Below are 23,555 nucleotides of genomic sequence, written 5' to 3' on the forward strand. Positions count from 1 at the left end.
GTGCGTGATGGGAATCCAGAACTTCTCTAGCGCCATCTCTTCCTTCTTCTTCTCTAGTGCAGAGAAGAAACACGCCGAAGTACGAATGAAGAGTTGTTCCAGTTATACTTCCGGATCGTCCGGGACGAGGACGATGGACGAGACGGGACGAATTTCGTCCCGGCCGACGTCCATCATTTCTCCCGGGACGAAGGACGGGACGGTTTTTCGTCTGGGACCGTTCCTTCTTACCTCTCGTGGATGAAGTTTCGGACCGTCCCAAGTCTCCGGGACGAATTTTCGTCCCATCCGGACGAAAATAGAGAGACGTATATGTAAATGAATAATGACTTTTCACGATCTTTCTATCGGTGTTTCGGGCTGGCCTAAACTAGGGTTGTCCTTCGAAAGGAATTCGGCGGGAAGCCATCGGGTTGCCTTCATCCTCCATCTCTTCTCCGTCGCGACGTTGTTCCACCGCCTGCTAGGTACCTATCTATCTATCTATCTATCTACCTATCTATCGATCTTTCTATCTTTCTATCTTTCTATCGATCTATTTAGCTATCTAACTATCTAACTGATGAAATAGTTATCTGTCGGTCATTCTGCGTAGCTATCTATCTACCTATCTATCTATGTACCTATCTACCTATCTTTCTACCGATCTTTTTAACAATGGTTAGTTGATAATCTTAGTCTTTGTCTAATTGTGTTTTTTGATCGTCTGATCATGGGTTTTCGAACCAGGATTGAGTTATTTATCTTTTTTTTTGTGGTGTTCTATTGTGATGGGTTTCTGGCTGGGTTTGTGTCAATTGTTTTGTTTTTTATAAAGAGTGTTATTATTATGATGGCTTGAGTTTGTTGATTCTTTTTGTCAGATCGTTTAACAATGGTTAGTTGATTATCCCAATAGTCTTTGTTTAATTGTGTTTCTTGCTCATCTGATCATGGGTTTTCGAACCAGGCTTGAGTTAATTATTGTTTAAAAATTTATTTTTCTTCTATTTTACTGTGACGGGCTTCTGGGTGGGTTTGTGTTAATTGTTTTTTCCTGGAAGAGTGTTATTACTATGATGCCTTGAGTTTATTGATTGCTGTAGTCAGGTTTTTTATCGACGGTTAGTTGATTATCCCAGTAATCGTTGATCATGGGTTTTCGAACGACGCTTGAGTTAATTACCGTTTCAAACATTTTTTGTGATTGGTTTTTGAGTGGGCGTTTTGTTAACTGTTTTCTTAATGAATGTTGTTATTAAAATTGCTTCAGTTTATTATATATTTTACTGAAAGAATGTTATTATTATGACGGGTTGAGTTTGTTAATTATTATTGCATGCTTGTTTATTGAGTGTTTATTTACTGTTCTATGTTTATTGAGTTTTTCGGTGCTTACTACCTTCAGGTTTATTTACTCAACACCGACTACTTTTGCGTGAGGGCGATGGATGGGTGCACGAAGTCTGCCTCAAGATTCGGTCCCAGCTCCTGAAAAACACTCACATTTTCTGTTTCGCCTACGCTGTTACTGAACCCTTTTCTTTGAACATTTAATTTGTTTTAATGTGGAAACTCCAAATATATGGATACAAGTCATCAAGGGTGGGCAATAATTATGCATCTCTTGTTACCAGACCCTCAAGCCAACTCACTGGGAAGTTGATGGCGCAGAATTAAATAAATTAATAATTAAGGAAGAAGCCAACAAAAAATACTCCTATTAAGCATGGATCATGGTGATGCTTTTTGTAAAAAATTCATGGGTTCAAGATGGAAATCTCCAAGACAGAGTTGGTTTTTATTAGGATAGAAAATAAACTAAAAATAAATGTATTTTCAATGAATGTAGTTTGAATATTTTAAATAATTTGAAGGTCATTCTCACAAAAAATAGGAAAAATAAATAAATATAATCGTCCAATTCGGACGTCCACCGTCCGAGTACCCCAGACGAACGGACTTTCCGTCCGATGGGACGATATTTCGTCTCGTCCGGGGTACCTCGGACGATTTTGCGTCCAAAATTTCATCCTGTCCGCGTCCCGGAAGTATAGTTCCAGTTGCGGAAGAAGGGTCGAGTTTATAGGGGAAGCAGATGGAGATCTGCTGTTTGCACCAATTGCGGGATTCCGGCTGATGCGAAAGAATTTGAACGGGTTAATGTTTCTGTTTTCTGTTTGTCTTTCGATGATTCCAGAGATTCTTTGAGTTCTGAAAGTGTTAAGTTTGAACGAGTCATTTGAACGAGAGAGAGAAATGGACAGCGAGAGAAAAGAGAAAAAGATGGAGAGAGAGAGAGAGAAGAAGAGGTAGGGAGAGAGAGAGTGCGAGTGAGAGAAAGGGAGAGAGGGAGAGAAAGAAATAGGAAGATAGAGAGGGAGAGTGCGAGTGACTGAGTGAGAAAAATGAGAGAGAGAGAGGGGGGGGAGAGTACAAGTGAGAGAAAGGGGGAGAGAGAGAAAGAGGAAGAGAGAGATGGAGAGTGCAAGTGAGAAAAAAGGAGAGATAGAGAGAGAAAGAGGTAGAAAGAGAGGGAGAGAGAGAGATAGAGTGGTAGTCCATGTTGACAACAATCATCATGGTCATTAGGGATCGATGATTTAATCTAACCATTCGAATGTTCGATCGGATAGAGCATTTGAACCATCTAATCTGAACCTCAATCAGACCCGCAATGGATCTGACCCATGCTCGATCTTCGCATGGGGTTCGGATCATATTTTTCGATCAGGCCTAATGTTTTGATCGAATTATGTGATTTAAATTGTTTCCAACAAGCATTACCGATTGGAGCGGATTGAATTCTTTGAATTAATTACAAATTATGTTTTATACATAATAAATGAACAGACAGAGAGAAAGAGAAAGTGAACCAACAAGAGAGAGAGCACATGAGATCAAAAGAACATGAGACAGAGAACAAGAGATTGAGAGCGCGAGAGAGAACGAGAATGGTGTGCGATGTGCAGTGCGTTTCCCCTATACACTCTGCGAAGTGCGGTGTGACATTCACACCGCACCACATATTCACATAGTTCACAATTGATCACACGAAAGGACCATCTCTACTTCTACCTATCATTGATGTTATGCTATTCTCGTATCTTTCTCTATTCTTTCTTTTTCAACATGGTATCAGAACAACTACTCTTAGATCCTCATCAGGTTTGTGAGTATGATGAAGTGATCATGCAATGACCTCGCTATTGTAGAACAATGTCCACTAAGGATCTAGTTTATTAGTCGGCACCAACCCACATTCAACCCATAGGCCTCAAGCTGACCCCTCTCAATTATCTTCTCTGGTATCACCAAGTGATAGAAATAATATATGCACAATAACTAGGGCGACACCTGACTCATGCGAGACTATTAGCAGCAAAAATTTGTTCTGATCCTGAGCACTCATGCTGGAAGCAATATGTGGTTGTTATGGGACTGATCATATCATCAATGGCAGATGAGGTTCTTCCTATCATTCAGTACTATGAAACAACTCACTCAGCTTGGATTAGACTAAGTCACAAACTGTCTCCCACTTCAGAATTAAGGGTAATGGGGTTGACCAATCGACTCCACAACCTACAACAAGGTATGTGCAATATTGATGAATTTCTCTAGGATATTTGGAATACTAGAACGTCACTAGGGTCCATTGGATACTCAATGAATAAATGCACCTTGAATTTTGTTCTTCTTCAAGGTCTTGGATCAAAATATTAAGTCTTCTGCAACAATGTCAACACAACGTGTCACACTTATATTTTAAAACTGTTATTGCAATGCTACGATCTAAAGAGAACATGCTACTATTTGTAGCATGTGACCCCAAACGAGTGGGGCATGCTTTTATGACATAATCCCACCACTGTGTGATGCGACACTACATCAGTCTCTCAAAGAGGATTACATTATCATAGGTCTCGATAACTTTTGTCACATGAACTAGACACATGAGTGCAATGAATGAACAGTCTAATAAGGTAGAGCTATTCAATGTTGGTGGCTTGTTTGGACTAGTGGAAGAATCAACAACAAGAAATTCTTCCGCAAGAAACACATAAAAGCCTTTCGTAGTCAAGAAAGATTCTCTGGTCAAATGAACCCTTGGTTCTAGAAACAATGCTTGATTTGAGGATGTGAAGCTCAAATTCTAGAGATAAAGGCAGAGAATGTGAAGCTCAAATTCTAAGAGGATATGCTGGCATATATTCAAGTGTTTTTAGACAAGGGGGTATGCAGGACGAAAAAAATGATAAAAACATGAAGGATTGGCAATAGACACAACAATATCCACATATTTCACATTCATTATTTGAAATAGAAGCAACACATTACACCCACCTCGCTTAAGTAATCAATGATAGTTAAATAGCATGAACTATATGGATCTTTATGTTAACCTTTCTGGAAGGATGATGTCTGTTATGGAATTATTTACAGCCTAAAATCCAATCACACATTCCACATACATTTCAAATTTTATTAATACAGTTCATATACATTATTAGGCACATGCAATACTTATATTGGTGCAAGGATAAAGAAAGTATAATGGGATCATAATAAGATGATTACTTATCTTTAAATAGGTATCCAAGATATTCACATTATGGAAACTTTGAGAAGGACATCAAAATATCCAAATAGAATGACAATATCAGCTTCTGTTCATTTGACGGGATGGTAGATCTCGTCACCAGTAGTATCACGTATACCAAGAATAGATAGTGTGTGATGTTTAAATAAACATAAATATCAGGATAGTTCTATACTTAATTGTATACCAGACTGATTCATGACATGATTTTTTATTTGGCCTGAAAGGCTGATTCGTGACATGATTTGTGTCTCACATTAACTTTTTATTGAAATGTTCATTATTATTCGTTTGTGATGATTATAATGAACTGGGAGAATATATTATGTGATTAGTGGATTATATAAGATCATAATGTCTTGGTCACTTCTCTTCAAACATAATGTCAAAACATTCATGTTTGTAAGATATAAAAAAAGGATGATTTGACTTGTTAATACTTGTATGAAGACGCTACTGAATAGTGGGCTCTTTGCAGAAATAGATTACTGAAAAGGACAATAGATATCCAGGATATTAATTATCATATTTTTGTAGATATTGGGGATCAGAGTACCAAATCTGAAAGAGAGAATGGATAAGGCAGAAATTAAGAGATTACAAATAAATTTTAACTTTTCTATTATCACTACTACAAATTCAAACCAAATTGACAATAAAAATAATATCTCAAGATATATGACATCACAACATTATTCTCCATAATTCCTTTATTCTGATTTATCTATTCGCTCTTTCAGATTTGATTAGTGGGTCCTGGATATCTATGAAATATGATAATTAATATATAAGATAAAAAATCACTATGATCTTACTAAAAAGGATTAAACGGAAAGGGAGAGAAGAAGATTGATTAGGATTAACTTTTGATAGTAACTTATTAATAGGAATAACAAAAAATTAATTTATGATTCAATAAATTATATAAATATATTTAAAATTCTGTTAGAAAATATTTTTGTTTGAGCTCCTCCATAGATCCATGTTTGTGCATGAAGTTGGATATTCTGGTGGCACTCATACCTTTCATAAATTTTATAGACATATAAAGAATAAGTAACTTGTGTTAAGTATATGAAACTATAACATGATTCTTTAAAAGCAAGGAAAGAGATAAAGAGATACATTTTTATGAATAAGACATTTTCTCTCATCCTGCTGAATTATTTTCTATTTGTACCTGAATGATTTTACTCGACAGCAAGAGACAACAAAAGCATTCCTAAAGTTATATACCAGATCATTTGACCTCATACCCTGTAAACAAGTCCACATGGTTTTGACCAATTTCATTTATGTTGACTATCAACTATAATCAAAAATATGGCAAGACATTAATTAATTGGTAACTGAAATAAGGCAAAGTTATCCTGATAATATGGTCAATGTAATATTTATATGAACACACTGACTCCGCAATTTTATGCCCCCTTCTCACGCAAGAAAACAAAGAAATTTTAGATATAGTGTCTTAATGATCTCACAAAAACTAGAAAATCATCATTATCACTTATTTCTTGATTTTAAATTTTGCATATTTATTGATGTTACATTACCTGATTCACTAGATAGATATTAGAAAGTGTCATTATAAAAAAAAAATTCTAAAATCGCCCATATCATTATATATTTGAAATTTATAGTAAAATAAATCATAAATTGTATTAGGTCAAAATGTGCACAGAATATATCATTATACTTTAAGGAGAGAGAACGAGAGAGAAAAATGAACTTGAGTTCCACCTTGGCTCCAATAATAACTTGAAAACACAGCTCAAGTTTTATCTCAAGGTGCCTCTTACTCCTCAATATGAAGTATTTGGATATTTTTATTATATGGTTATTTTACAATTTTTGGTGAAGTTGGCATGAGATTTTATTGAGAGTCAATTCATTGTCTTGTTCCAAAAAATTCAGGATAGTAATGTAAATTCATTTTTTACAAACCATTACTATTAGGTTTTTATCAAATAAAAAAATGCACAAATATTTACAAGATAAAGGAAAGAGTTGAGAAATTCAGGATCTTTCCTTTCTCTCTCTTGATATAATCATGATTCATGATTCAAAATATACATTTTGTATTTCATAGTGAGTTATATTTTATGTCTAAATGTCAAGGAAATATGATGTAAAAGGGCATGCAGAATTGAATTATTATCCAGATTTATACCTTCAAGTAAAATTTTGGGATGAGAAAACAATGTGAACACTCAAATGAGATGGGTTTTAGCCAAAATATTCATCCCAAATTAAGTAAGCTCCCTCACATGTAATGAATGTCAAAAATCAAAGCACAGCATATTTTGGCTGGATCCGTGGCCTTATGATCATCTGTTGTTGCCATATTGGCTTAGATGTGGATGTTTTGTCCTGAAGGTGGATTGAATCCATGCCAATCCCACTGTTTCTAAAATCTTTTTTGGATGTCCTGAACCAATTTATTCAGATTTCTTATCCTGAAAAATGAATTCCCCAACCTATTTACATCCTTCCACTGAAATTTTCATTGATTTTAATCATTATGTTTGGTACTCTTATGTGCCTTCATCCTTAAATGCTAGTTGTGTTCAACGAATCGAAACAGACATATCTTACTAATATGCTTAAAAATAAATTTCAATTCTTATTTTTTTTAAACATTGTAATATAATTTCTGGATCTACCAAAAGGTCTGAATCTAAATTCAAAATTGACTTCAACTCTGTATCCTACGAGATTAAAGTACAACAACATCCTATGAGAAAATCATCATTCATCCTACTTTAGTATTTGGATTCACAACTTCATCCATCAATCCCAGAGCCAATCAGGATGATAAGCATTCAGTATGAGCCTCAAAGATTGCTCTTTTCCTCAAACTCAGGTCCTTTGATGCGAGCACCAAATTCAATATCCTTTGGCTCCTCAATTGATTCCAAGAAATTATAATGCCAATTATATATCTTCTCTCTACCTCTCTTCTCCTCTGCACTCTTTATTTCTCTCTGCATTTTCTCTGAAATCCCTTAGAGTTCTCTCTCTCTGTCTATTTCTCTCTGCATTTTCTCTTAAATCCTTTCTAGTTCTCTCTCTCTCCATCTATATCACTCTGCACTTTCTCTTAAATTCCTTCTAGGTCTCTCTCTCTCTCTCTGCACCTTCTCTTAAAACCCTTCCAGTTCTCTCTTTCTATCTATTTCTCTCTGCACTTTCTCTTAAATCCCTTCCAGTTATCTCTCTCTCTATCTATTTCTCTCTGCACTTTCTCTTAAATCCCTTCTAGTTCTCTCTCTCTCTCCATCTATTTCTCTCTGTACTCTCTTAAATCCCTTCTAGTTCTCTCTCTATCCTTATCCATTTCTCTCTGCACTTTCTCTTAAATCCCTTCTAGTTCTCTCTATCTATCCCTCTATTTCTCTCTGCACTTTCTCTTAAATCCCTTCTTGTTCTCTCTCTCTCTCCATCTATTTCTCTCTGTACTCTCTTAAATCCCTTCTAGTTCTCTCTCTATCCTTATCCATCTCTCTGCCCTTTCTCTTAAATCCCTTCTAGTTCTCTCTCTCTCTATCCCTATCTAATTCTCTCTGCACTTCCTCTTAAATCCCTTCCAGTTCTCTCTCTCTCTCTCCAGCTATTTCTCTCAGCACTTCCTCTTAAATCCCTCCTAGTTCTCCGCACTCACTTTCTCCCCTTCTGCACCCCCTTTATCTCCGCATCTCTCAATCTCCTATGCATTCTCTCTCTGCACTCTCACTTCCTCCTATTTACTCGGTCTTTATTTCTCTCCCCATTTACTCTCTCTCTCTCTCTCTCTCAACCTATCTCTGCACTCTCTTTTCTCTCTCTCTTTCTTCTCCTCTGCATTTTCTCTTAAACCCCTTCTAGTTATCTCTCTCTCTCCATCCATCCCAGATGATAGTGCACTGATCTTAATGGTTACATATTCATCTCTCTATCTCTACAACCAAAAACGACACCCAAAAAAAAAAGAAAAAAAAGGAAAACTTCCAGACAAGATGAGGCGGTAAGAAGACGCAAAAAAAAAAAAACAAGTATAATTAAGACTTGGTACGGCGGCGGTGGGGGGGCTGCGGGCCGGGACAAGGGCGGAGGCCCATCTGCTTGGGCACCTCCACCAAGAACCCTTCCAACGACCCCGTCGAGCTAAGGAAGAACGCCGGCCGCCTCTTCTCTTCCTTCACCGGCCCCCCGCCCGCCGGCTTAGCCGAACTCGCCATCGCCCCCGCCACGGCCCTGAAGAGAGAGAACAACACACCCCCTTTGCAAATCCCTCTCCTCGTCTTCTTCTTCGTCTTCGTCATCGGCGTCGTCGTCGTCGTCGTCGTCCCTTCCATGGCAGTAGCGATCTTCGTAGGTGGAAGTAGACTGGAGATCAGTGGGTGTTATATATAGAGTCTGGTAGAGAGAGAAAGAGAGAATCTTTAGAGATGGAGAGAGAAAGAGAGCATCTTTGGAGATGGCGGCTGGCAGGGCCCCCCGACAGCTCGAACATTCCATCCCAATCAAATCTCGACCCACTAGTAATGACCGGGTCTACTCACGTCTAGAGAGAGAAAAAGAGGAGACGGAGGAAGACGGATTGATAGATGGATAGCTAGGAATAGAGAGAGAAATATAGATGGATAGATGGGAATAGAGAGAAAGATAGATAGACAGATGGGTAGGTATGGAGAGAGAAAGAAACAAACATAGATCGACGGATAGGTAGGTAGATAGATAGGAATGGAGAGAGAGAAAAAGATAGGTAGATATGAAGACCGATAGATTGGAATGGAGAGAGAAAGAAAATAGATATATCGTAGATAGGAATGGAGAGAGACAAAAAAAGAAAGACATGTAGATAGATAAAAATAATATGGAGAGATAGATAGACGTTTAGATAGATAAATATAGTATGGAGAGATAGATAGGTAGATAGATAGATAGAGAGAGAGAGAGAGATAGAGTGAGAGAGAGAGAGAGAGAAAGATAGATATATAGATAAATAGATAGATAGACAGATAGATATATATAGATAGATATAGATAGATAGATAGATAGATAGAGCAAGAGAGAGATGGATAGAGCGAGAGAGAGAGAGAGAGAGAAAGATAGAGAGAGAAAGAATGAGAGAGATGGAAAGAGAGTGGAAGGGAGAATATTTAGAAAATCACGAAGAGAGAGTGGACAGCAACCGAGGTTCCCGAGGGGGAAACCGGCGGTTTACGGCTTTTGAGGGGGAGAGTTACGGATTTGACTAGAAAAGGAAGCATGGTGCGCCAGCGCATAAGTTCCCTGGAATGAACCGAATGACGATCTATCGACGTACCCGTTGCATATTCTTGAGCAACTTATCGCTGCAGCAATGATGACAATGACAAAAGCAAGCAAAGGAATCAATCGTCGGGATGATCCAAATGTTAGCCAAATAGCAGAATATTCCTTTCATAATAACTATTTTCTAGAAAAGTTTGTAAGCTCACCCATAAAATCCGCTGTCCGGCTTCTCCAGCCTATTCGAAGAGCGCCCCATCTTCTGTCTCGTTCTTTGAATTGCTTCCAGCATCTAATCACACATCCATTTCAATAAATAAGGAAACATGGGTTATCTTATACAGTAGCATTTCCTGCCTGCCCAAGAACAGCGGATCTATATGGGCTGAGAGAAACATGAATTTCATCTCAAAGTGTAATAAACCTAGTTTTAAAAAATCAGTCATTCTTACGAGTTTAATTTAAAAAATGTTCATCAAAGGAAAGTATACTTTAGTGCCAGATTTCATGGAGAGCGTGATACACCAAAGCGACTGAAGTGACTCAACCGGCAGGGTTAAAATAATTACATCAATAGAAAAGCTCGAAAGTGGGCGATTCGTTTTATACCGTGGAGAATTAAAAAACCACAGATCAAGTAAATAATTATTTTCCTCTTCTTTTTAGGCACTCATTGCAGCGTGAAGCTCCAGCACACGAATTTGGCCAAAGGGAAACAACTATTAAAGAAACTTCACCCATTTGATACATCAAATCCAGTCTTTCTCCTGCAACTTGAGCGGTAGATAAACTTCGGTCAGATACTGAAAACCAAATGAACTCAGTGCCTGGATCTCAGCCTTCTGCTTTGTTCGAACCATCAACTCCAATTCCCTCACCCAACCATCACTCTTCTTAACGAATTCCTCCTCCAGCAAATCCTTCCCCGTCTTCAAATCCTGATCAGTCATGGGCAATCGGCACTGATCTGGAATCTTATACTTGTCAAGATCACTGGGTCTGATCCCAAGCCATTTGATATCCGGCGTAGTAAGATTCGAACTGTCATAAGACATGTTCTTCGATCCACACATGTAAACAGATAGAATCTTTAATCCGTAGGGATCACTGTCCACCAACGCTAGAACAGGCAGCCGAAGATCCGTCTTCATCTTCTTCAAGAACAGCCTCGTCGCGACGTCAGGCTGCCCCTTGGCAGTGACGATTATGCAAGGAAATCTATGGTAGAATCGATCTTCAGCCAATCTCATGAAAGCAGCATCCTTTTCAACCAGTAGAATGAAGAGGGCATCGCTCTCCATGTCTCCAACATGATCAATATTGGGAGGAATCGCCTTACCACCAACGCCCATCTTCGTACAGTCGATCCGATCGCCCTGCTCGGTGAATATCAGCCGTCCGACCACCACCCCCTTCTCGGATGCGACGACGTTGAGCGAAGAACGCGTGCAACCGAGCATACAAGAAACGTCATCGAGAACGGCGTCCGACTGCGTCTGATCTTGAAACAGTTTCACGTCGGTGTAGAAGAGATCACGCTTGGTGACATGGATGTTCTTCGTGCAGAGCTGGTGGATCAGGGAGAGGAGTCGGACGGTGATCGTCGTCTTGCGGACTGTGGACAGATTGGAAAAGGATCGGACCGAGGATTTGTCGCGAAGGACGATCCGATCGAGCTCAGGGACGTAGATCTGGTTGGAAGACGATCGGGAGGGGACGAAGAAGGAGAATCCGCGGCCGTCGAGGATCGATCTGGCGGTGGCGAGGACGGATTCCTCGATCGAGGATCGAACGGCGGTGGGATCTCGATCGGAGACTTCGCGGCAGGTGGAAGAGAGCCCGAGATCGGCTAGGGTTGGGATCTTCGTCGATGTTCCTGAAGATTGCTCGGCGGCGTAGAGCTGCCGGAGCGTGGCGAGGATGATGGAATCTTCCTTCAGACGATCTTTGAAGAGGATCGCCGGAGATTCGGAATCTCCGCCGCGGACCTTGCCCTTCCCGGCGGCGCTCGAACTCCCCCGGCGGCGCTTCCTCTCCGCCATTGACGAGCTCCGCAAGAAGATCGAAATCTCTCCGGCTTTCCCTATTCCCGCGGTTCTAAGGGACCAACGAACAGTCATCCTTTGGTGATTACGTATTGGACGGCTTGGATGACGCCACGTCTTTTTGTTCTTAATATCTGTTCCCGCCTTTTTATTAACTCCCTGCGCGGGAGGAAAGAGGAATTGGATGGACTTAATGGACGGCTTAGATGATGCCACGTGGACTCATCCCCTCGATTATATTTTCCCGCCATGAATTAGGATTTCGGAGTCCACAAAATTGACGGTTCAGATACACGATGAATTCAAATGGAAGGATGCGATGAATTAGTCAAGAACGGACGGACAGGATGGTACCACGTCGCGTATGATGGAGGTATATATAATTTAGAATGCCGGGAATTTTGAATTTGATGAAGGCGACTCTCCCTCTCTGCCATGGAGTCGGAGCAGTCTCCGCCATAGCCGCGAGCTTCGCGACCTCCGCGGTCGTTGTCGCAGGATCGGAATTCAGATCGGCGTTCGCTAAAATCCTCGCCAGCTTCAGCCATGGCTGCTCCTTCGATTACGGCGCCTTGGGTCATCTCTTCCAGGTTTGCGCCGATCATCGCCTTTATTTCAAGGGAAGACTGCTCCATGGCCGCCTTATCCTCCTCTCCGTCGTTCCTGGAAACTTCCTGGGATCCAAGATCATGTCCTTTTACTCCAAATGCGGGCGGATCGACGAGGCGCGCAAAGTATTCGATCGAATTCCCTGCAAAAATGTATTCTCCTTCAATGCAATGCTCATCGCCTACTCAATCCATGACCAGCACTTCAAATCAGTCAATCTCTTCGCGGATTTTGTGAATTCCAATCCGGATCTCGCCATTGACGCGTACTCGATCTCTGCTGTCTTGAAGTGTCTCTCGTCTTTATCCTCGTCTTCGAGAATTTCGCATTTGCTTGGGCAGGGAGTTCATGGTTTTGTGCTGAGGCGTGGGATTTATGCCGACCTTTTCGTGAGCAATGGTCTGGTGACACTCTATGCGAAATTAGGCTATTTAGATTTGGCTCGAAAGGTGTTCGATCGGATGGTTGACAGAGATATCGTCTCGTGGAATGCAATGATCTCTGCCTACGACCAGGGTGGACGCTACGAAGAATGTATCAAGCTGTTTCAACAACTGGAAGGCCCGGCCGGTGGTGATCTGAGGCCAGATTGTGTCACGGCGGTCAGTGTTATTCATGCCTGTTCTCAGGTGAAGGATCTCAGCTACGGAGCCCGCGTTCACCGCTCCCTGGCGATCCATGGCGTCGAAATTGATACCCAACTCCGGAATTCTCTCTTGGGCTTGTACGCGAGATGCGGGAGACTGGAATTCGCCGGGAAGCTTTTCGAAGAAATGATTGAGAAGGATGAAGTCACCTACGGAACAATGATCAATGGTTACATGAGCTACGGCTTCGTCGACAAGGGAATGAACATCTTCCATCAGATCTCCAACCCCCTTCTGACGAACTGGAATGCAGTGATTTCCGGCCTGGTTCAGAACAACCGCCACGTCGAAGTTCTTCAGATCTTCCGGGAGCTTCAATCCTCAGGTTTACGGCCAAATTCTGTCACCCTCTCAAGCATTCTCCCCACCATCTCCTCCTTATCGAACCTCTTGGCTGGAAGGCAGATCCATGGCTACTCCATCAAGAAACACTGTGATCAGAACGTCTATGTGATGTCTGGGCTGATCGACATGTACGCCAAGGCCGGATTTGTAGCCTGTTCTTGCAGAATCTTTCGGCATTCCTCATCAAGAAGTGTGATCTTGTGGACTGCCATTATATCAGCCTATGCAGCTCAAGGAGATGCAGACAAAGCCTTGTCTCTATTCCAGGAGATGCTCTCAGAGAGGACACTGCCGGATGCTGTGACCTTCACGACGGTGCTCTCGGCCTGCGCCCACGCCGGCGCAGTCTCCCGGGCTCGTCGGATTTTTGATTCTATGATGGATGAGTATGGAATTGAGCCATCCATGGAGCAGTATGCGTGCATGGCAGGCGTGCTCAGCCGGGCTGGGATGCTTGATGAAGCCTTGAGGCTAACACAGAAGATGCCCCACGAGCCGAATGCAAAAGTCTGGGGTGCTCTTCTCAGTGGGGCTTCAATCCATCGCAAGGTTGGGCCAGGAGAGTATGCCTTTGAAAGACTGCTGGAGATTGAGCCTGAGAACATAGGAAATTATATTGTCATGGCGAATTTATACACACAGGCTGGGAATGTGGAGGGTGCTGAGGGGGTCAGAGAGAAGATGAGGAAGATGGGTCTGGGGAGGAAGATTCCTGGCTGTAGCTGGGTTGAGATGGCTGATGGTTTGCACCCATTTGTTGCTCAAGATATGTCCAACGCGAAGTCCAAAGAGCTCTCGGTGATGCTCGATGGTTTAACCGAGTTGATGAGGGAACGTTATTATATTACTGGACAAGAGTTGCAGGATGAAGACATTTACGAAGTTTCTAAAAAAAGATGAAGATCACATGGTTGAGAAAAGGTTAGTGAGCATTTGGCAACTCCTGTAGATAAATATTGTTTTCCTTTTCTACAGCCTTAGAATTATATCTATGATGGAGATTATAACTGGATTCAATATCCTTTCTGTTATCCTATCTGATCAAGCTAGTTGGGAGCGAGTGTTGGCTGTTATTTAATCCCTTGACATAATTTATTTTAGTTCAACTTTAGCTTCTTCAGTCTATAAGATCTTTGGCTCAGAAACATAACCCTGTTGGCTATTTTTTTTCTCAAAAACATTATTTTGCTTTAATAAGGCGGACGTACAATATGAAAGATTTGACTCAAATATTAACATATTGATATGCTTTCCTTTCTACTCCTTTCCTTCTAATACCCAACTTTTTGCGCTATTTTGATTGTCAATCCAGGAAACATGTTTTATTGGGACCATGAGAGGACTGTCTGTAGTGATGAATATGGTTGGGAGACGATGATGGACTGATAATCGTTGTCCCCAATTTTTGTCATATGTTTTTGGTATGAAACAAATTACAAGACGATGATGATAAGATGAAATTTTTTTCATCATGATGATATAATAGTAAGTGCTTGAATCTAACATGGTATCAGAGCCAGGTAGGTTGTTCAAATCCCAGAAGCAATACACCGCACGCTCGGGCCCACATAAATAGTGCAAGGTAGGTGCTATTGGAGAGTGTTGAAGTACACCATCATCCTTAAAGATGAAAATCAATGCCCTTGCTATCAACTAGGGAACGCCATGTCCGGGACGTGACAGAGCGGATGACGAATCGTGACGGAAGGTGACGTGATGAAACTTTCATCACGTCACCATCCTGTCACGCATCCCAGCATATGCAAGAAAAACCGTCACGTTCCCGTCACCATCCCTCCATAGGGCGTCCCGTCACGTCCCCGTCACCGTGACGGCGTCACCGTCACTGATGACATGAATAAAACCCTACTTGAATGGAGGGGCATATCTCCAATTATTTATAGGTGGCGTCAGTTTGTGTGCGCAAAAAAAAAACAGGGACTTCCAGGAAATCGAAATGGCCACGTCACATGGTGATATCAGCTGTCGGAAAGATTAAAAGTAATGATTTTTATATGTATTTCTGTTCGTTTTAACTTTTCAAAAATTCCGCCATGGCCATCACCTGTGACGCCCATTCGGTCACGTCACGCGTCCTGGGCACCCCGTCACCGTCACGTCATGTTTCCGTCATGGTGACATGTGACGTGATGGATGATGCATGCCGATCCCTATTATCAACTATAGCTTTTAGTATAGTTGGTAAGCGCTTGAATCCAAAAGTATCCATCTTCATGCTCCCCAACGAATCCAAACCCTACTGGTAAATGTGGTATGCTATCTGCTTGGCTAGTGAATTGGAGTAAAGCTAAATCAATGAATGGATGCACTTAAGTATTGATAAGTTTGGTGCATCATATTAAATGGCTATTGTTTGCGTGGGAGAGGGGTTTTCTTCAATAATTTGGAGCACCTGCTACTGTAGACCTGAGGTAATTACTGTCACTTTATTTTCCAAACAGCGTAAAGCATAAGATAACAAAGTTAATAATTTTGTCGGCCTCTCAACCTCAAATAACTCAAATCATTTGTAATCTCCGAAGTTGGACACACAAGACTTGCAACCCTTGATCAATGAAGTCCTTTCAAACTACTATGAGTTGATGTGAGTCACAAATACCTCTTGGATGCTCAATCTTAAATCATCCTCTCAAACAAAACTTGTAAATGTTTTATTTAGAGAGGAGATGATACAAGAGTAATAGCATATCTCTAAACTGCACGTAAATCATTCGACTTCAGCAAATGATATGCACTACAACCAGATACAATCAGATACAACCAGCTAATAATCATCATCTATTCTGGCACATGTGTAGTTTTACAGTAGGACCATCTTCATCAGCATCATAAGTTTAAGGCCTTGATGGTCAAATTAATAAAGAAGTTATCAAGATGGAAACTCTCGCTACTATCCCCTAGTGGCCATATCCAACTAGTCATTGCATATGTTGGTGGTCATATCATTGCATATTTTGATGGTTCACTCTGTCTCCTACAATATGACATGTAATTGTGCAAACATTCTCTGGAGTGGCCAACTATGGGTTGCACAATGCCCTCATGGTAAAAAGGATTATTGACTGATGAATGAACCGCGTCTAGGGATCAAGCACCCAAAAGACGTCTGACACGAGGACTAAAAAAATTCCATGAGGGTCATTAGCATTAATGTGCTTTACTAGGGCATTGGCTCGGCATTTTTTCAATGATCTTCAAACAAGTGGGACAACTCAAGATAGGTGCCTAGTATGGCACTTATCATGCAAATACCCGCTTAGCCAGTCACGTCAACTTCACACATCACTGCCCTGCATTAACACAGCGGCTAAGCAACCAAAGAGTTACACTAGGATATTTTGGGCACTACATAGTCTTTGGTCAGTACTACAACAAGATTTTGAACTCATGGATCTAGTGCTAGAGATAGACCATCCCATATGGGCCCTCAAACTAGACAACAATTTTTCATATTATTCCTTTTGGAATAATTTTCAGTATCAACCCCTTTGTTATATTTGGGTCAGACTCATTTGGCATCGTGTAATCCCCACTAGGGTTTCAAGGGCTTGTGGGGGAGTTATGCATAAAGGGCTCCTATAGAAAATCAGATAACTAGAATTGTTCATGAACCCAGCTCCCAATGGCAATGTTGTCTGAATTCTCAATGGGAAAAACCATGGAACACTTGTTCTTCCATTATGGATTCAATACAAAATGTTGGCAGAAGTTTTACTCCAACTGGTTCCCTACATTTTGGTATGTTATTCCCATGAAACGGGAAGAATTTTATAAGTGAACATTTAAGTCATCACAATGTTCTACAACAAGGCCCTGTCTTCATATCATTTTAGCTTACTTTCTTTGAGAGATTCATAAATAAAGAAATACTTAACATTTTAATAGACATCCCTTGATTGCTATTGCATTATGTGAGATCCAATTAAATCCTTTTTTGGTACCCATTATAATGATAATATCATAAATAATAGGTAAAATATTAATTTGGATATTCAATCTAATATTCAAGTTGTAAAAGATGAAGAATATTTTAGGAACTTTTGAATTTATCTACATTTTATGTTTCATAAATTTATTTTTTCTTAATTTCACGATACACAGCATATGCTAATCATGCATGGGAAACTACAACAATACAAGGTGACCTAATTTACTCAATGTTGAAAGGAACATCTGCAGCATCATCCTAGAATCTGACCCACAAGTGTTAGCGGATAGGTTTTGTGTCAGTAAAAAACCGCATTGGCACCTATAAGATATCAAGTAGATGACATCAAATTTGTGAGGAGAAACAAATGAGAAAATCATCATGCTGGTCATGGACGATTGGGCATCAAACTTGCAAGGAGAACCCATCAAAGTTCCTGATCTCACGCTATGTTTACATCTTGCTGAGATCTAACAAAAAAAAACATATCGTTACCACAAACTAGAGCAACTCAGCATGCCAGACATTCAACTATGGTGCACCCTCATCCCTAAAAGGCTGAGCCAATGGTAAATTTCATGAACTTGAAGCATGGAGGGTAGGTCATGAGGCTTCACCTGATTCGAGCAGCACTATAAAATGGAGGCATTAATTGAAGATCCATGATGATGGTGTAGTCAGTGAAAATAATTACAGTATATTCTGCCCTCAAGGGACGGGTATCACTCATCAGTGGTATATGGGGAGGTTCACCTGCTTCAGAATCTATGTCATCTACTTCAGAGCGTTTGTTAATGATAAATATTATGTTTTATGTTCTCTACGTGGATACTAAAAGTATGACCCCAGAATGGTTTCTCTGTAATTATCGCTCTCATCAACACATCAGCTCCAGGTCCTCTCAACCTCACAAGATAATTGGACTAATTCATAATTTACTCTTGGTCACTTCATTGCATATGTGATGCAGCCGCCATTCATGAGTGTCACTAATATAACGTGCGAGTATTTTGGATCAGCTTCTATGAATCTATGCTATTTATTTTTCTTTGGCTATCTTATCATCATTTTATCAAGCTTACCATCTTGAAATGATACATTCAGAGGTTAGTTTTTTTTAAAAAATTAGATCAACAAAAGATTTAAGCATTGCTTTCAGATAATTAGATCTCAGTCAAAATATATCCTTTTGTGAAATCATGAGCAAACATATTTTGTTATCACCATTTTACTGGTTCATTACTAGAATAAAATCATCAAGGCTTTGGGCTGAAGCTGTGACAATATAAAGTATTTTTGCAAAATAGAGGGTCTTATTTTCCATTTTAATACAATCTTATGCATCTGATTATCCCAAAATCCATTTTAATGATTATTATTTAAACTTAAGAGTTAGTATTTTTTTAAAACTTCAGTTTTTTAAAAAAGATATCACTAAAGACCTTCAACGAAATCTCTATGAAAATCCCAGATTGTTGTAATGGGAAAATCCCAAAGTGATTGTGGTCATTATTACTCCTTACGTTCATCTTGGACCTAATGTGAATAAATATGGAAGTAAAATCAAATTACTTTTTAAAAAATATTGATCTTTATGTAGTTTTTTTAAGTCAACCTCATGAATCTGACTATATGTTCACACAATACTTCCTAATTCATAACAGTTCAAATACAAAACAATTTATATATGTTTCAAAAATTGCTTAAATATATTAGTAAAATATCTCAAACCTATCATTATGGTCTTTGTAAAAAATGCTCCAGATTGCCCATGACATGGCCAGTACGAATGTGATTTTAAGCATATTGGACTCCATTGGATATATAGAGAGTTAGCGGGAAAGAAAGAGAGATAAAGGGGGGTCGATAGTTGGAGAGAGATTGTTGAAGGGATAGGATGATAGAAATAGAAAAACATAGAGAGATTCAACAAGACTCTCTTAAAAATAAAGGACACCTAATTTTGCTCTGTGCTCTTCCCAGAAAGAAAGTTAAGTCCCATCTTCAACTTTATTTGAACGAAAATCGTCCACACAATATCTTTCACTAATATTTACAAATCAGCAATGGTATCGTATTACAGCTTCTCTAGAAAAGAGAAAATCAACAAACCAAGCTAGTGAGACTCCAATATGACTGCCAGCGTAAGAATAATATTTTGACTATTGTGATTACTGAAACGCTCTCCAGCGCCAGTGGGCCGACCTTTGATTCCAGTAAATAATCACTCTGACATTACGAATTAATCATCCAAAAATCTCATCATTGATTGACTCCACTGTTGACTACTCTTGGACGATTTGCAGAACAGGCAAAGATATAGCTGTGAAGAAGCTGTAATCTTTTCAAGAGAGACAGACCTATGGACTATCATTTGACAGAAAATTCTGTCATTAAAATCAGAAGACTGATTCAGTTCCCTTTGAAATCCAATTTAATTTCGATATCCTGGTTCTCCAAGTGAAAGATAGTTTCAAAGATCATTTAAGCTTTCGTTGTTAGTAAGAGGTGGATTTTGATATTCTGCTTGTCTTAACCGCCATCTCTTCTTCTTGAGCTGCTTGCCTGCCTCAATCTCCTGTGGACCCAGAAGCTTAGAAGACTTCATCTCCTCCTGCAGAGAACCAGCTATTTCTAATTTACAGGCCTTCCTAAGATTACCAGCCAAACCACGAATAACATAGACTGATGGGTGCACCCGTGCCATCTTCATCTTTCCGAGAACTCCAATCGCATCACTGGGCCGACCGGCACGGCCCAACCCATCCATGACAGCAGAATACGTCAGTAAATCCGGTTCTATCCCACTATCCACCATCTCCTTCAAATAAACCAAGCAGAGATCCAGCTTCCCAAATCTCCTCAGAGAGTTTATCATTGTATTATAAGTCACATAATCAGGAACAAGGCCAGATTCCTTCATCTCCTTGAATTCAGATAACATCCTCTCAAGCTGGCCCTGCTTACCCAATATCGCTAAGACTGTGTTGAATGTCACAGAGTCAATATTCTTTGAACTGTTCTTCATAGTTTCAAATGTTCTTAGAGCAGCGAGAAAGTGACCTACTTTGGCCAGAATGAAGATGATTTTGTTTATAACTGAGGGCTCCCTGCCAGACGTTATCTCCATCACCTCCTGGGAAAACCTAAGTATTAGCCTTTGATCAGAAACCCTTTGGAAGGATTTGCCTAGGTAGGCATAGGAAGATGAATCAGGCGGGGAGTTTGAAAGAAGCAAAGTCTTGAATATCTCAAAGCAGTGTTCAAAGCCATCGTTTTTGGCCGCTATAGCTAGTAAGCGGTTGAGTCTTTGAGTTATATCTGATCTGTGGAGTGTCTGGATATACCTCTGGCATGCTTCTCCAACAGGTTGAAGCCCATCTGTGATTGAAATGAAGAGTTTTTCTTCATCAATCCTGGATGAGTCTGAGTGAATAAGTCGATTCCTACATTGGAAAAGAGTGAAGTTGGGATTCTGCAGCAGAGAAAAGGGAGAAGGTGATGTGAGGAAGAATCTAATGCATTAAAAAATCTAATCTTAAACAACACATAATTGCGTTTTTACAGGTCAGAGACTCATAAGAAATGTGAAAACCCCAGTTTGTTCACGGATATCAGACCCTTATTCTGTAAGAAAAATAATGAATTTCAGGAACCCAGTTCGTTCATGGAGATCAGACATTACTTTCAAAGAAAATTCGAAAAATTCATTATCTACCTTTGCTGGATTATATTGCTGATTCCGGGTCATGATCTGCGGTGGTTTCGACCTAGCACAAGAATCTGGGTGATCTTCCCGAGACCTAAACCCAGAAAGGAATAAAAGTGATTTGAAGAAAACAACGCATGGACAAAATACATAAATACTCGAAAACCCTGTCATCAATCTTTTAATGCATTAAGAATGTGCCATCAGATGTGGAAAGATAGTGGAAGTTAAACTCACCTTCTAGATATGAGGCGGCCCATCGAACAGACGCCCTCAATCTTCCATCGTGGATCGCCGGAAGCGCTTTGTAAAGCATGGGCAGTCAGCCGCGGTGTACCCATCAACTTCATACCGCTAAAATCATCTCTGCAAGCATTACTACTCCTTGCAACTCTGGGTAAGACGGCAGGAGCTGCTGTTATGTCATCTACCGCAACCCCCCAAGCCTTGCTCGCTCGTCTTCTATTCGCTGTAATACCAAAACTGAAGGAAGACGAAGGGAGGAAGGTGATACTTATGAGAGAATAACTTGTATTTTGAAAAGGAGACGTTTTTAAAGGGCCGGCAACTGAAAGTCTGTAAATCCGGACAGACCCGGATAAACAAAGAAGTATGCACCGTAAATAATCTCTTGTTGCTGCTTATGATGCAGTTTTTTTATGATATTTCATTTTTAATCCTCTTTGCAGAACACCCTGTTCTACGGTGTCATGCGGCCCATAACCGAAGTATGGATGCACCTAGGCTTTGGAAATTGTGTGATGTCAAGCAGCCTTCACCAGCACGGCAGAATTCTAGTGTTTATTTGGCCATGAGGAAAACAAGGGTAGGTGCGCCTTGGCAACTAGACGTGGTCATTCTGTTCTTTTGGTGCGAATTTGTGCTAATTGTTTGTTCTGTTGGTTTTCCGAACAGAAAAAAGTAAATTCGTTTGTGTGCGGTCTTTTGTTCGCTTTATGAGAATTTTGTTTTAGTTTTGTGTGAATGTGCGAATGTGCAAATTTTGTTCGTTTTTTTTTTTTTAAAGAATGGAACAAAGAACAAGGCCCTGTGTGGTTCTTTTGTGCAAATTTTTTGTTAGTCTCAAACGAACAGAACAGAACAACCATGTCTATTGGCAACATGCCAAGCAGAGCAGTATATATTTATTAGGTTTGTGGCCTTACACCTCACCTTGGCAAGAAAATCCCCTACACTTTCTTGCTGTGTTGCCTCCTCCAATCCCGGGTAGAGTTGTCACTCCACCTGGGATTGGACAACTGATATCCTATATCCTGCACAAGGTACTGCCCTGGCACACCAACATCAAGCACGAGATTCCATAAAGTAGGATTTCATTAACCAATTCCAAAATCAACTATATAATTTAACTAAACTTCAGATATAGGTATATGTGTGTTGACCCATCCAATATCTGTCTGAGATATCTGCTATCTGACAACTGATATCCTATATCCTGATGAAATTAAGACGATTTCAGATACCGGATATTGAATCAAACAAATACCAAATGTCCACATGATACTGGATTGGGATAGATGTCGTAGAGATCAGGATGTGCCGGATGCCTGTTATGGACATCAAATATCAAAATACACAACAAAAGTTGGTATCCAATATCTGATATCCAGATATTAGTTTAAAAACAAAGGACCCATTGTTCCATAAGGAAAAAATAAAAATAGAGAGTAGTATTTTTTTCAAACGAAAACATATTTTAAAGAAAATTAAGATCTATGAATCATGTGCTAATCAAGTCATCCAGTAGCCGTATTTGGTAAGCACAGATACGAGACTTCCCATTTCTGATATCTGGTACAGCATCCATCCTTATATTTCCATCAATTTGAGCTCAGGATGGGCAAACACTAAGGTATATTCTAATCTTTTCAATGAAAAAAACAACCCAGAGACACACAAAATGGACGTCTTTACTTCCAAACTTCTCAATAGTTGACAATGACATTACAAGTTATATTTTCACTATCATAATCTTCTTTCTTGACGATAGATTCCCATAAAACATTTTACAAATTAAATTTGGTTAATAGTGTGATGGCGCAGCGCCAGTAGCAGCACCAGAAATGTCTTTGGAGACGTCATCATCGTCCCCGGCAGCTCTGGCAGTAACCCCGGACACATCTTCGGAGGCGTCACCGTCACCCCCGACACTGCCAGCCGTACGTGTTCAGCCCGTTCGGCAAGCCAAGGCGACGGTACGCACGCAAGGATTCAAGTATTCTGAGTAACGAACCCTTTATCTTCGTCTTTACATCTTCATTTACCCGCTGTTTTCAGTCTCGTATTTCGTCGTTTGTGTTTTCTTACGCACTGTGATCACATGTACGGAGGGAGGTTCAACCCTATAAGGATCTCCCCTCCCCCCTCCCTGTGTTCGTTTTGTTCTCCTAGT

General features: G+C 40.2%; 4 protein-coding genes and 1 long non-coding RNA gene across 7 annotated transcripts; 2 read left to right on the top strand and 3 right to left on the bottom strand.

Moving 5' to 3' along the window:
• The first annotated feature begins 337 nt into the window (after window positions 1–337).
• On the top strand, window positions 338–1,602 carry LOC144714372 (uncharacterized). The gene is made up of 2 exons (XR_013584339.1): window positions 338–467; window positions 1,388–1,602. It is a non-coding gene; the product is annotated as an uncharacterized LOC144714372 (long non-coding RNA).
• Window positions 1,603–8,600: 6,998 nt separating this feature from the next.
• Window positions 8,601–10,210, bottom strand: LOC144714170 (uncharacterized). Of its 3 annotated transcripts, none has more exons than XM_078588865.1 (3): window positions 10,048–10,210; window positions 9,894–9,921; window positions 8,601–8,931 (listed from the first exon to the last, which is right to left on the bottom strand). In XM_078588865.1, the coding sequence occupies exons 1-3, from the start codon at window positions 10,128–10,130 to the stop codon at window positions 8,623–8,625; spliced, it is 420 nt and encodes a 139-aa protein (XP_078444991.1). In that variant the 5' UTR covers window positions 10,131–10,210; the 3' UTR covers window positions 8,601–8,622. The 3 variants fall into 3 exon arrangements, with proteins under 3 accessions (XP_078444991.1, XP_078444993.1, XP_078444992.1); XM_078588867.1 differs by having other exon boundaries at window positions 8,601–8,950; XM_078588866.1 differs by having other exon boundaries at window positions 8,601–8,980.
• Window positions 10,211–10,471: 261 nt separating this feature from the next.
• Window positions 10,472–11,950, bottom strand: RHL2 (Spo11/DNA topoisomerase VI, subunit A protein). Its single transcript, XM_078588864.1, has one exon. It carries the CDS (start codon window positions 11,878–11,880, stop codon window positions 10,588–10,590), a length of 1,293 nt encoding a protein of 430 aa, XP_078444990.1. The 5' UTR covers window positions 11,881–11,950; the 3' UTR covers window positions 10,472–10,587.
• Window positions 11,951–12,067: 117 nt separating this feature from the next.
• On the top strand, window positions 12,068–14,936 carry LOC144714167 (Pentatricopeptide repeat (PPR) superfamily protein). The gene is made up of 2 exons (XM_078588863.1): window positions 12,068–14,405; window positions 14,797–14,936. The coding sequence occupies exon 1, from the start codon at window positions 12,273–12,275 to the stop codon at window positions 14,382–14,384; it is 2,112 nt and encodes a 703-aa protein (XP_078444989.1). The 5' UTR covers window positions 12,068–12,272; the 3' UTR covers window positions 14,385–14,405; window positions 14,797–14,936.
• A 4,483-nt stretch (window positions 14,937–19,419) lies between these two features.
• Window positions 19,420–21,652, bottom strand: LOC144714627 (Tetratricopeptide repeat (TPR)-like superfamily protein). The gene is made up of 3 exons (XM_078589413.1): window positions 21,380–21,652; window positions 21,152–21,236; window positions 19,420–20,908 (listed from the first exon to the last, which is right to left on the bottom strand). The coding sequence occupies exons 1-3, from the start codon at window positions 21,490–21,492 to the stop codon at window positions 19,907–19,909; spliced, it is 1,200 nt and encodes a 399-aa protein (XP_078445539.1). The 5' UTR covers window positions 21,493–21,652; the 3' UTR covers window positions 19,420–19,906.
• Between the last annotated feature and the right edge of the window lie 1,903 nt (window positions 21,653–23,555).

The sequence above is a fragment of the Wolffia australiana genome, chromosome 17 (assembly GCF_029677425.1).
Source record: "Wolffia australiana isolate 7733 chromosome 17, ASM2967742v1".
Lineage (NCBI taxonomy): Eukaryota > Viridiplantae > Streptophyta > Magnoliopsida > Alismatales > Araceae > Wolffia > Wolffia australiana.